The sequence below is a fragment of the Rhipicephalus microplus genome, chromosome 1 (assembly GCF_043290135.1).
Source record: "Rhipicephalus microplus isolate Deutch F79 chromosome 1, USDA_Rmic, whole genome shotgun sequence".
In the NCBI taxonomy this organism is placed as follows: Eukaryota; Metazoa; Arthropoda; class Arachnida; order Ixodida; family Ixodidae; genus Rhipicephalus; species Rhipicephalus microplus.
This window is the reverse complement of record NC_134700.1, coordinates 59,552,836-59,566,260: the sequence shown is the minus strand read 5'-3', so window position 1 is coordinate 59,566,260 and position 13,425 is coordinate 59,552,836. Positions and strand designations below refer to the sequence as shown.

Below are 13,425 nucleotides of genomic sequence, written 5' to 3'. Positions count from 1 at the left end.
ACCTTTATGATATTTATTGTTTTCAAGCATTTATTTTTAAGATGTTTTATGGGCGGTACAAAGGTTAACTTCGCATCTAAAATTACACCTAGGAACTTATGTTCTGTGTTTACGGGTAGAACCTCACCCTTAAGGACCAGTTCAGGATCAGGGTGCAAGTCTTTTTCGTGAAAAAAAGGACACAAGTGCTTTTCTGTGGGTTCAGTTTGAATACGTTTTCATCAGCCCATTTGGATACCTTTTTAAGGGCGAGCTTAACCTGTCGCTCACAGATCCCAAGAGAACACGATTGAAAACCTATCTGCACATCGTCGACATATGTTGAATAAAAGATATTACGTGGGATGTACAGACGGAGAAAATTCACTTTTATAATAAAGAGCGTACAGCTGAGCACCCCACCTTGTGGCACTCCGGTTTCCTGTACAAATGTTCGGCACGAAACATTGCTCACTCTAACGTGGAAGGTACGATCAGACAGATAGCTTTCAATGACACTGAACATATTACCGTGTATACTTATGTGTGAGAGGTCTCTCAATATTCGAAACCTCCCCGTAGTATTGTAGGCCTTCTCCATGTCGAGGAACACAGATAATAAAAACTGATTACGAACAAAAGCCTCACGTATGTGTGCCTCGATGCGTATAAGATGGTCGGTGGTAGATCAGCCCTCTCTAAACCCGCACTGGCATGGGTCCAGCAATTTGTTTCTAAGTAATGGAGTAAGCGGCAATTAATCATTTTTTCAAATAGTTCGCAGAAGCAGCTTGTTAACGCTATAGGTTTCTAACTTGATACAGCAGAGGGATCCTTTCCCTGCTTAAAATTGGAATTATAACAGCCTCCTTCCAGGAGGAGGAGATCACACCTGAAAACCATATGGGATTATAAAGAGAGAGGAGGGTGTCTTTAGTTTCGGAGGGTACTTCCTACAGCATCGCGTACATTACGTTGTTAGAAGCTGGGGTAGATATATTACAGCAGCTGAGTGCTGTTCGCAACTCTGCTAAGCAGAATGGTGCATTACATGTCTTATTTCTTGTGGATTTTCTTTCTAACTTTAGTTTTTCTATTTGTGCCTTGTAATTCTAGAAGGATTCGGAATAGTGTGAGGCGCTCGATATTTGTTCGAAATGTGTGCCAAGAAAGTTGGCTTGATCCTCCAAGCTTTCCCCGAGGCTATTTACTAGTTGAAGAGAATACGCTTGTTGGCCCTTAATTTTCTTTACCTTATTCCACACTTTTCCCTCATCTGTGTACGAGTTGATACTCGATATAAACTTTGTCCAGCTCTCTCGTGTAGCTTGTCGACGCGTTCTTCTTGCATGCGATTTGACCCGCTTGAAATTTTCCAGGTTTTCTGCTGTAGGAGAATCGCGAAGCAACGCCCATGCTTTGTTCTGGGTGGTCCGTGCTTTCCTGCAAGCACCGTTCCACCATGGGACTCGCCGTTTAGAAGGCATGCTGCTCGTTTTGGCAATACATTTAGATGCGGCATCAAGTATAAAAGCTGTAAAATACGTGACAGCGTCATCTATGGTCAGGGCAGACAGCTCAGTTCATGTCATGTGTGTAAGAGTTCTATACCCTTCCCAATCAGCTAAGTCAATCTTCCATTGAGGAACCTGCGGGGGTAGTTGATCTTTGTTCGGCGCACTCAGGGTGATTGGGAAGTGGTCATTCCCAAAAGGGTTTTTACGAACGTCCCACTTAGAAACGGGTAAAAGGGACGATGATGAAATGCTCAGATTTATGAAGGAGTTCGTGTTGTTTGCAAGGCTAAAATACGTTGGCTCCTTTATATTTAAAGGACATAAACTAGAAGAGAAAAGGAGCTGCTCAATGAGACGTCCTCGCGCATCACAGTGAGCATCGTCCCACAGGACATTGTGTGCATTAAAATCACCTAGAACCATAAACGGCTCTGGGAGTTCATCTATTAATAATTATAAATCACGTCTGTGTAGCTGTTGATGCTGTGGTATGTACAGAGAACATATGGTAATCAGTTTGTTAAAATGTACAGCTCGAATGGCCACTGCCTCAAGGGCCGTTTGAAGCTTCAAATGCTGGCATCTTATACTACGATCAACTATAATGGATACACCGCCAGATGGTACGACAGCATCCTCCCGGTCTTTTCGGAAAATAATATATTGTCGCGGGAAGTCTTTGTGCTTAGGAGTTAAGTGTGTTTCTTGCACACATAGCACTTTCGCGTTAAACTTACTCAGAAGTTCTTGGACGTCATATATATTTCTAAGTATTCTCCTTACGTTCCCCTGTATGATTTTGTCCATAGTGAAAAAAAAGGAAAAAAGTGCTGTGTGCAAAGAAGACGGAGAATAACTCATCGGCGTTCTCTCCTTTTTGGGGCGGTCGAGAGAAGCTCGCCGCTCCTTCGGCGCTTCCTGTACCGTTAGGCTTGAACTTGTCTCCATAGCCTCTTGCAAGGCAGTGGACGCCCGCTCTAAAAAGCGATCTGTGCGTCGCTTAGACTTTACCTCGACTGACGAAGTCTTTGTCCCCACCGAGCTAGGGGCTGATGAAGCCCCCTTGGCGTCGTGATTGCCCTGGCTGCTGCCAGAGCTTGTATAGGTCACTGGTGTGGACAGGCTGAATGTGGGCAGGGCAGCGCTGGCTGCTCCCGCCATAGGGGCTTGTGGCATTGGCCTCGGCACGCTAGGCGCAGTCCGGGCAACTGCCAAGGGCCTTTGTGGTGCCGCCCCTCGTTGCACCACTTCGGCAAAAGGTGTTTTTAGTGCTAATGATAACGAGATTTGTTGTCTTGCTTCCCTGAATGTGATATTTTCCTTAACGTTTATAGTTATTATTTCTTTTTCTCTTTTCCCCGCTGGGCACGCTCTGAAGTATGCGGGGTGACTACCTTCGCAGTTAGCACAGAGGACCTCGTCATGAGTACATTCATCAGCGCTGTGGCCGGTTGTTCCACACTTAGCGCACATCAACTGTCCTCGGCAGCTCTGGGATGCATGACCAAATCGCTGGCATTTGAAACAACGCCTCGGGTTTGGAATGAAGGGTCGGACATGGAGTTTTACATAGCCAGTTTCGAGAGTTTCAGGTAAAGTGGTTGAGTTGAAGGTGGGTATCAAGTGCTTTGTTGCTATTTCATTGTTGTTACGTCTGATTTTGATGCGCTGGACATGTAATACACCTTGGTCCTTCCATCCATCGAAGAGCTTTTCTTCACTCAGTGTCATCAAATCTTCGTCTAATACCATGCCCTTCACTGTATTCATGGTACGGTGTGCGCTCACAGAGACGGGGATGTTACCAAAGGCTACTAGGTGCGAGAGTTTATTGTACTATTCCTTGTCTCTGAGTTCGAGAAGCAGTTCTCCACTTGCCATCTTCGTGGCCTTATAACCGGTTCCAATGGTCTCTCTCAAGCACTTGGCCACAAGGAAGGGTGAGATTGCTCTAGCTTTTGTAGATGATTGTTCGCAGTGGAGGACATGGTATTTTGGGAAAGTTTCTCTGTTTTTGGGCCAAAGTAGTAAGGTTGCGTCGGTGCGTACCCTTTTCAAAGCACGATCAGTTAAAGAGGGGGTCGAGGATTCCATGAGAAAATGTGTATTTTTCAATAACGGCGCCTGCCACCCACCACGGAGTCCAACGAGGGGACGTGGCAGAGCATGTGGGCATGTCTGCGCAACGCCAGCAGTACGCAGTTACTATAACCCAATATGGTTTACCCTAGTTTGGATAGCCACACAAGGTTAACCCTTGCCGCCAGGAAAAACATAAGTAAATTGAAGAGAGGAGAAATCAGGAAGGATTGAAAGTAAGAGGGAAAGACGAAGATGAAGAGAGGCAGAGACAGGAAAAGGCGACTGCCGCTTTCCCCTGGGTGGGTCAGCCCAGCGGTGCCGTCTACGTGAAGCCGGGGCCAAAGGGGTGTGTTGCCTCTACCGGGGGGGGGCCTTAAAGGTCCAATCACCCAGCGTTGGCTCAACCCCCAGGATCCCTTTTCCCTGGACACGGCTCAGCCACCCACGGCAAGGCGTGGGAGGGAGCCAAAACTCCCCCATTAGCTTGGGTCTGTGGTGTCGCTACACACCAAACACCTACTTGCGCAGGCGCCCCTGCGGGGACCACTCATTGTCGTCGTCAGTGCTTGTTCACGCATGACTTCCTTAAGCGGCATGTAATATAATTTCGTCACCTCTGCAGGTACATCACTGACTACTTCGGCGTGTCCTGCCCTCAAATACTCTCTTATGGTATGTCATACGTTTCGAGCAGACCTTTTCTGGAGTCGAGACGGTTGACAAGCTTGTCCAGTCGAGTAACGGCTACTTGCCTGTTGCTTGCAAGCTTGAAATTATCCTTCCAAGGGAGGGTCACTTCATATCTTCCGTTTATAAAGCTAATCGTTTGCTCAAAATGCCTCATGGTGTTGTTCATTTTAGGTGGCTTGTTGATTGTGTCCGTAATTCCTATGCTTTCAAGTTCCCAAAAGAAGCGCAAAATCTGGTCGGAATCAGTAGCTTGGGCTTTTTGCACGCACACCATGATTTGTGAAGTAGTTGGTCGGGACACCAAGTGCGATGTGCTTCCCTCGAAGGTTCATCCAAGCTTGGAGTTCAGTGCGATCAATGACTCGTTGCATTCGCACCGTGAAACTTCGCCGGTCAACACTTTCCACATCTGATCGTACCCGATAAGTACGCTGATGCCCTCTTAGTTATGATAGGTGGATGTTGGAGTTCATCGGCAACATCGTTTCCCAGCTTCTTGAAAGACGCAACGAAGGCTACGTCCATTGCAGTCTCTGCGATGTCTTGGCAGATGCTTGGGATCTCTATTGCAGTTAAGACTGTTTTCGCCTCGGAAAACTGGCTTCGCAGTCGTAGTTCTACTATGCGACGCCTCTTAGCCTCTTGGTCCGATGTATTTGCGAAAGTACTGAAGGCTATTCGAGTTGCTCCCACGATTTTCAGCTTGAGGTGCTTGGACAGATCTTCAGTTATGAAAGTCCTCTGATTGCTACCATCAAAAACGCCTTGTATATAGCGGCGAGTGTCATCATTCATGGCCCATGCTCTGAAAGTCTGAAGAAAAACGCAAGTGGTAGAGCATTCCTTGACGGGTCTTCTTCCAAGTGATGCGCAGACTGTCGTAGTTTTTTCGTAGTTCTTGTTATCATAGTCTGACATACGCGAACACCTATCGGGATCGCACGTGCTTGTAGCGTGTAGCGCTTGGCATCTGGAGCAGGAAATCCTCCTTTTTCAGTCCCGTGCCCGATGTCCTTTGGTGGTGCAGCGGAAACACCTTTTGTCGTTGGAAAGCAGGGCCCGGATTCACAAAACTCACTTACGAAAACATTTTTGCGCAAGATAAATTTTGTTGCGTAAGTCGATTCACGAAACGAAAAAACGTCGTAAGAGGCTATAGTTGTCACATCGGCCGCTGCAAATAAAGCGCGCTGTGACTGCCCGGGAACATGTCAGCGATGGTGATGCAGTTGCTATATTTGCTTACGTCACCGAAAAGTGCTCGTAAGTGGATTCACGAAGCGAAATTGTGCGTGAAAACAGCATGGCTGAGAGAAAATCCCAAGAGTGGTCCGGACCACTCTTAGGAACAATGTGGCTACTTCGAACCGGCTGCCGCAGCGGTATACTTTGGTGCCCTGGCTGGTTTTGAGTTAATTCACGCCCATTAAGGGCTGCCTGATGACTGCAGGTGCGTTTTCATTTCTTTCGGCGCTTTGAGCTTCGCGTGTTGTTTCCCTTGTACGCAGTGGATGGTGTTGACAACCACCACCATCCAATAAGTTCGAAGTCACAGTAATTGAAGAATTCTATTGGGCGTCAATGGCATAAAACTACGCATGTAAAGATTTGTGGTTGGATGAAAACCAACGTGATACGTGAATGGCCGGTGCATTCGAACGCGACATGACATAGGATCAACCTTATTTGTTATGTTGTTGTGTTGCGCCCCATCTCATCCAATTCAAAGTGCGACTCGAGATCCTTGCCTCATTGGTGGAAATTACCACCAAAGAGGTTAATTGGAGCACATTCTTTGCAGGCTATTGGAAATAAAAATGAGAGGAAGTTTTCAGTGAGTGGTTCCTAAAGTTTGTGCTCTAGTGTACTTTCATTGGCTCTAACTGTCCAATGGTTGTGATCTCTGAAATACAGCTGTCGATACACTTTGGGACGATCTGTAACAAAGCGTACTTTGTAAACCAAAGCGTATTAGGGGTGCGCGTGATTACGCATGGAACTACAAACAAGTCATGCATCTTCACCTTCACTGTTCAGACACCGATATGGACCGTGATATTATGGCAAGCAATCGGAATGAAACGACCCTAGTAACTTTGTATGACACCGAAAATATGCAAACCCTCACGATTCTGGAGCAAACCTTCGCTGAATTCATCCCTGCGTCAATTACCAGCCATTTAACTTGGTGCACGAACATCATTCAAAGGTAGAGCGAGCCACTGACATGTATTTTATGCGACGTAGCGACCACTTGACCTGAGAATAATAGCGTTGCGAAGGCGAATCCCCTGTCGCATGCTCTGATCGAAGCAGACGACAAACGCGAGCAGACGACGGCTTGGCCGACAGGCACAGCTTGTGATTGGTTGTGAAGCAATACCCTCTACATCAGCTCACTCCATGACGTTGCCAAAACACTTCTTTATCTGGCACGCCTGTCCTGTTCGTCATATCACCCCCCTCGCACATAAGAGAAAATTTTTTCACGCCGTGAAAATAGTGCAAGTACTTTCTAAGAGCTCTCTTATCATCTTATGTGCTGCGCAGTTGTCGAAAACAACATGGCGTCGTAAACAGCATATCGGTCGGTGCGACTTTCAGCAAACGCTTCTCGCACGAGTTACTTCAGCGTTTGACCGGATGTGTTGTGATTACAGCAGCTCTTTTGGTGCGTGTAAGCAGTGCGGAAAGCTGTGGCAGTGCAATGGTGTACGGTGAAGCGCAGCGAAGCCTGTGCGTCGGTGTGGTTATCAAGCGGGGATCGGCGTCGGTGTATCGACGGCAACTAGCACTCGAGAAGCCTGCAATGTGTGTTTGTGTGCCGGTAACAGTTCGTTCGCTTGACTTTCCAGTCTCTCAGTTTGGTGCTGTGCGACATTTCGGATTGACAGCGTTTTGACACGTTACTTGAGTGATCCCAAGTACGTACGGAAACGTATGAACTACGCGCTCGGTTCTTGCTTCGCCACTAGTTAACCCGTACGCTTCTATTTACTTGAGAGCAATGTACTGTTCGGGAGTGAAACGATGTTCGTTGTGAACAGTGGTGCTGTGTTGACGTTCCAAGACTTGTGAACCAGCTGTGCTCGTGTGACCGAAAAATGAAAGACAGCGTTGATAACTGTTTTGCCCTGTGAAGTCGTGGTGGGGCAGCTTGGCGCTTTTGTTTGTTAAGTCATCACTTCTCCTTTTTGTGATAACCATAGTCCTAGCGCTGTGATGTGATCAACCAAAACTGCGAGATGCTACATTCTGTTGTGGATCGTGTTACTTTGGAAGCGCGCTTAGACTGTTCTTCGGTAACAAATTGAGAGTTCTATGTGGCAGCGAGAGCCCGTGAACGTCAAGCTTCCCTCCATCCCCCCCCCCCCAAAAAAGCAAGGATTTCACCGGTGCCTTGTTTTGGATGAAGTTGTAGGGCAATATCGCCTAACTACAGGTTTCCGAGTTCGTCTGGCCATCGTTTTGCATGGCACTACAGCCTTGACAACAGCCGGTCATGGCCAGTTCTTACACTTTATCAATGGACGTGCACGCCTGGCCAGCCCTTCATTGCTGTCACCGGCAACTTCCAGTCTGCAGATGCCCATTGCCTGTTGGCCGTACTTGGTTCCCTATGACACCGACGGCTACTAAATGCTGCCATGGGTGAGTTCACCTTGCAGAACTAAATTTCACCGGTACTATAATTCACGCAGTTCTATAACGTGTGCAAGTTTTTAAGCCCATCAGATATAATGTTTCTCTATGGTAAGTTGAAGCATGAAAAATTTACTACTACTGTTATATACATACATATGTTATGGAGCAAATACATAAAAAGTTTTTGTGATTTGATACAAGTGAGCTCTTGCTTGATTATGAGGTTGGGCCTGTCGATTGACCACGTTTGATAGTTGGAAAGTTAATGTGAATTTATTTTTCAGGAGCCAGGTTGCACTTAAAAAATTTATGTTATTTTGGAAAATTTGTTCTATAAACGATTACCACTGTGGTAGTACTATACTTCAGTAGGACATATAGATTGCGGTACGTAAATTTTACATGAGGCTTCAGTTTATTTCAAAGTGAATATAGCTGATTTTGGTCACTTTAACGAAGTGATAGCTTCCTCAAATAAGTATTAGAAGTGAGTGCTTTAATGATTGTTTTTAATTAAATATCTCGTTTTTGGCTCTTCACAGATCACAGAGATTGGTTTGTTAAGGTCCTGTGATGCATCGGTTGCACATTCTGGCACATCAATCCTCATCATTACTTGGAGCACCTGTACAAAAATAGGAAGGACACGTTCTCCCTAACTGTGCAAGCCTATGTCACTGCTGGGACTGTTATCATTCAGCGGATGTGGCGTGGAAGCATGCATGGCAGCCTTATCTGGAAGGACTGCAATCTGCTTGGGAGCTTCGAGGGCACAAAACTGCCTAAAGGCTGGCTGCAAGGTTAGTGTTTCTTTAATACATACGATTACGTGAACACCACTTACTGTGCACAAATTGAAAACCCAAGCATGGTTGCTTTCAGTGGATACCTGTAATATTCTTACACATAATTCTTATTCAACATTTATAGAAATAAATTGCAAGATAATTGAGAATGTTGAAAGCTGAAAGCCTGCAGCTTATGAATGAAACTCCAATAATCTGAGACTCAAAAGCTTGTGCTTTGAAACGAGCACAAATACTTTGATTCCTTATTGAGCTCTCGAGCTTGTGACTCCCTCTGTGGATCAAGTGCTCTGGAAGGAAATAGCAAGTGGGTGAAAATTGCCTGGCTGTTCACAACTTGCAAGGAGAAAGACCTATTGAAGAAGCCTCAGATGACATAGGGCCAGTAACTGCATCTTTTACCTAATGTAGCTTTTTGTCTCTCAGTGCTGTTGCTTGTGTTTCAGCCGAACATGTTCACCACGATTGCATAGTGATATATATTTTTCTACAAATTGTACCTGACCTAAGTATGCATTGTTGATCTCTAAAGGTGACGTTCAGTGTGTTTCAAAGCCATGGCTTCTCATTTCTCTGTCTGTGGCTAGCCTATTTCAGCAGCAGAGCGATGCAGCTAGCATACATGCAATCCAGTCATGGAGCGCTCCTTTGGTGTTCTGTGCAGGACGCAGCATATCCATCCGGCAAGACAATGGTATCAACAATGATGGTGAGTGTTGGTGGCACCTGTAGGAGCCCGTTGTGTTTGTTGCGTATGATTATTTCCCCTGATGAAGTGAATTTTTGAAAGGTTTTCTTCAGTTAGAATAATAGATGTCAGCAACAAGCACACTCATAATCCACAAGTTCTTTGTGTCTTCTAGACTGCCCATTTGCTACTATATGCGGTATGGTGAGCTGGCTATGTTAGACAGCCTTAAAGTTATGAACATTGGCTGTTGTGTTATAATGCAGTCTAACTTGTGTTTCTTAGTGAACTTATTTGTGGTCTACTTCTCGCACCTATTGTAAAGTCGAAATAGAAGAAACTCTATTGGCTTTTTATGCCTGTCAGAAGTTTCATGCCTTCATCTATAACATTGTAGTTTTGCTTTTGTATCATATTAAATATATTTTCAGTCTTCACTGTTTGTGTGTGTGTGTTGAGGCTTGTCATTGGCTTCTGAAAATACAATATCTGTAAATATGAGCACATAATTGACAACTATACACTCTTGCATGTAGCATGCTTGTAACAATGATCTGTATTTTTCTAAGTTCCAGCAATAACAAGGGGTTCGGTGCTCCACGGTCATGTACAGTGTATCAAGAACAGAGCACAGAAGACCAACAAGTATAAAGGGACTGCCAGTGACTGTTCTCCTGCTCAATGTTTACAACAGCAGAAAGAGCACATTGTGATGTCAGGAGCAGCTGCTGCTTAACTTCTTAGCAGTGCATTATTCAGCAGTTCCTTTGCTTGCATTCGAAATTATTTAAATTTTACATGGAAGATACCAAACTATGACACTAATTTAAAGGCTGCTGTAGTGTTAGTGGGCAAATATTTTTGAGCTGAAGTTTTTAACATGTGTATTAAGTGCCTGCGTGCCTCCACATTTACATGCCAGAAATCACAGCATCCATGGTCGCCAATGGTAACTCTGTTTGCATTCTTTGTAGTACAAGAAATAAAGCCATGGATGCAGTAATCTTGTACTTAGTCGATGTAATCCTTCAGTGTACACTCATTTGTATAGCGCCAATGATGCCATGAGTGTATAAGCTCTGGGAAGTGAATCCATGTAGATTATTTTATTTGGAAGGAAGAGGATCATCACTACTCCTAGTATATCTTAACAGTAGATTTTAGTGCTTGGGTATTAGCCCACTGCTTGTCCGTCCTTCAACAGTCTACTTATCTACTGTGTAAGTGTAACTTTTTAAATGTATATTTTGCTCGGATAGGTTTGTTCATAATGTAATGCAAGTGACTTATCATCTATGCAGCTCTACTCAGACTAGAAATAAAAGTATTTATTTTTATATGTAGCTATAGCATGCATTCACTTGTGTTTTTCTAGGTGCCTGTACAATTATTTAGCCCTACAAAAGTGCTGGTATACTCTAATATTGAATCTGGCATCTTAAAATGGTTTGTTAGTGGAAGTAAGAATGTGATTACAACCAATATTACTATCCACAAATGAACTGTGAAAACTCTGTGGAAATTTATTTACATTTATTGAACTTTGTGAAGGCAAATGTTGTTATGTTCTTTTATTGTGGTCCCTGTTTCATGCAAATGACACATAATTACTTTGCAGTGGCATAGTATTAGTTGTTATTTTACACATATGTGCTGAGCAACATCGCAGTTGAGGCCAGCAGCAAGACATACATGCAGTGCACTGGAGCATCACCTCACATAGTGTACAGTCTTTGCCCACCAGTAAACTCAATATTTTTCAAGCAGACTAATGGACAGCTGTATGGGAACTGTGTTGATGCCCAAACTTTGAAGTCTTCTTGAGGAGTGTTTTTCATCATTTTTGTCCAAGTGAAGTAGCTACCCAAGGCCACAACTGGTGGGAATGTGGTGGTTTCCTCTCTCCAAAAGCACTCCTACCAGCTGCCTCAATGTTATTATGGGGTGAATTCACGAACTGAAAAAATAATTGGTCTTTGTTTTCTTGGCCGAAAGAGTCACTTCCACCGTTGAGCCACCACGACGCGCCAGAAGAGAAACTGTTAGCTAAATAAAGTTGATTCTACTTTTGAGAAGTGTTTTGGGGAAACGAAATGGCGCTTATAGCTGTCAATATAAACACTGTTTGCACCAAGGAGCTTAGTAGCTTATAATTGTATTATTCATTTATTGTCTAGAATTTACTCACGCTGTGTCAACTTTCAGCCCAAGTGTCCTAACATGCTTTGTTTGTGGGTTGTGAATGAGCCAAGCTATGTAAATAAACAGAGGGATATTGCAGACATGTACAAAATATTGATGCACAGCCCTTTTCTTTAGCAAGATATTGTCAAGGGCTTTATTCTTTTGTTTTTTAAAAAAACTGCTTGTCACTGGGCAGCAGCGGAAAACTATGCATCAAGCTTTTGTGAGATGGTTCGAGAAACACCGTGTTCAGGCATAACAGTGCCGGTGAATTTCTCACGTAAGTTACTTTCTGTAGTATATTCAAAATGAGTGTATTAGAATCGTTGTTTTATAGCCATTCATTTTAATATTTACACCTGAGTGTGTGTATGTATGTATGTATGGGTGTACATATGTATATGTGTGTGTGCGTGTATGTATGTATGTATGTATGTATGCATGTATGTATGTATGTATGTATCTTTTAAATGAGGATCCGTTTATCATTGGTGAGTAAGTTTGGTAATGATTTGGCTGAATTTGTTTCTCGTTATTTCTCTTTTGAGCCATTATACATTTCAATTTGTTTTGTACTGCATAAAAATAAATGTAACCTTACACAGAATATGTGTGTTCGAAGAAGTTTCATTTACCAACCTACAGTCATGGGCAAGAAATGGGGTAAAAAGGAACGAACCTGCGAAGATTAGTTTCGAGCATAGCTACTCTACATGGCATATCTCGTACACATTGCGTTGGTTGAATATGTCGATTTCAACCTTTCAATTTTAATCAGAATAAGCAAGCTATCACCCGTGGTTGTATATGTGTGTGATATTTATGCATACTGTGATACCGGTTCGCAATTACAATTAAGGTCACAAACCTAGTCAAGCTGAATACACGAATTTTGTCCATGCACCTTTCATCTGCACTGGAACTGTTGTTAATAAAAAATAAACTTCAGTTTAGAAATTTATTTTAGTAACCAAAAGCACGGTATCTCTTTATCACACAAATCAAATTGCCATTGTTCTGTTTCATTCTGGACAATAGGGGACCCTCTCAGCAGAACTCGATTAACTGCTATAGTTCATTTTAACCATTGACAGCGACATTACACTGAAGCGTGCAGCATGACAAATAGCGGGAGAGAAGACACAAACTAATCACTCTGTTTGCGTCAGCTCTAACTCTCCGTGCTCTTGGTCTTGCTGCATGTGATGATGCCCACCAAATTAGCACGAAAGCGTGTCCCTACAAAGGCAGTCAACTTGGCTGCAAGCAGTTAGCTCACTGCATGTGTAGATTTTCTTCAAAACACCGTGAAGACTGATTGCTGGTCGAATATCCAAACACGTGAAAAGTAATATACCAGGTATGATATTGGTATTTCAGCACTGGACACTTTTGCGATAAGAGAGAATGGAGGAGAAAATTATGAACCCTGAATTGTTAAATTTTTGAAGGAGCACAGTACAGCGCTTTTGGGTCAAAAGGGGAGTGAAAGAAGCAAGTGCGAAAGCCTACTTCTCAAAAAACTAGTACCCGCCACCACGCATAATGTCAGGCCGGGCAACATCTTGAAAAAAAAAAGTGCTCAGTGATTCTGCGAATCGAACCAAGTACCTCCTAGATTGTAGTTGAGCGCTGTAACCGCTCGTCCACTGCAGCAGTGCTTGTGTTCCCCCTATTGCTGATATATCGTTATTCCTTCTAATGAAGCCAAATGCAAAAACGTCCCGTGAAACTTTGTCAAAAATAGAAAAAATAGTTAGAATGCGTTTTCCCAAGATTACTAGAAGATAGAAATCGCCACGTGTGACTGTATAACCGTGCGCTATTTATTTTT

General features: G+C 43.7%; 1 protein-coding gene across 1 annotated transcript; it reads left to right on the top strand.

Annotated features, from left to right (window-relative positions):
- The first annotated feature begins 6,707 nt into the window (after positions 1-6,707).
- Positions 6,708-12,539, top strand: LOC142769216 (uncharacterized). Its single transcript, XM_075872277.1, has 4 exons — positions 6,708-7,919; positions 8,456-8,713; positions 9,384-9,428; positions 9,977-12,539. The coding sequence occupies exons 2-4, from the start codon at positions 8,617-8,619 to the stop codon at positions 10,141-10,143; spliced, it is 309 nt and encodes a 102-aa protein (XP_075728392.1). The 5' UTR covers positions 6,708-7,919; positions 8,456-8,616; the 3' UTR covers positions 10,144-12,539.
- The last annotated feature ends 886 nt before the right edge of the window (positions 12,540-13,425 follow it).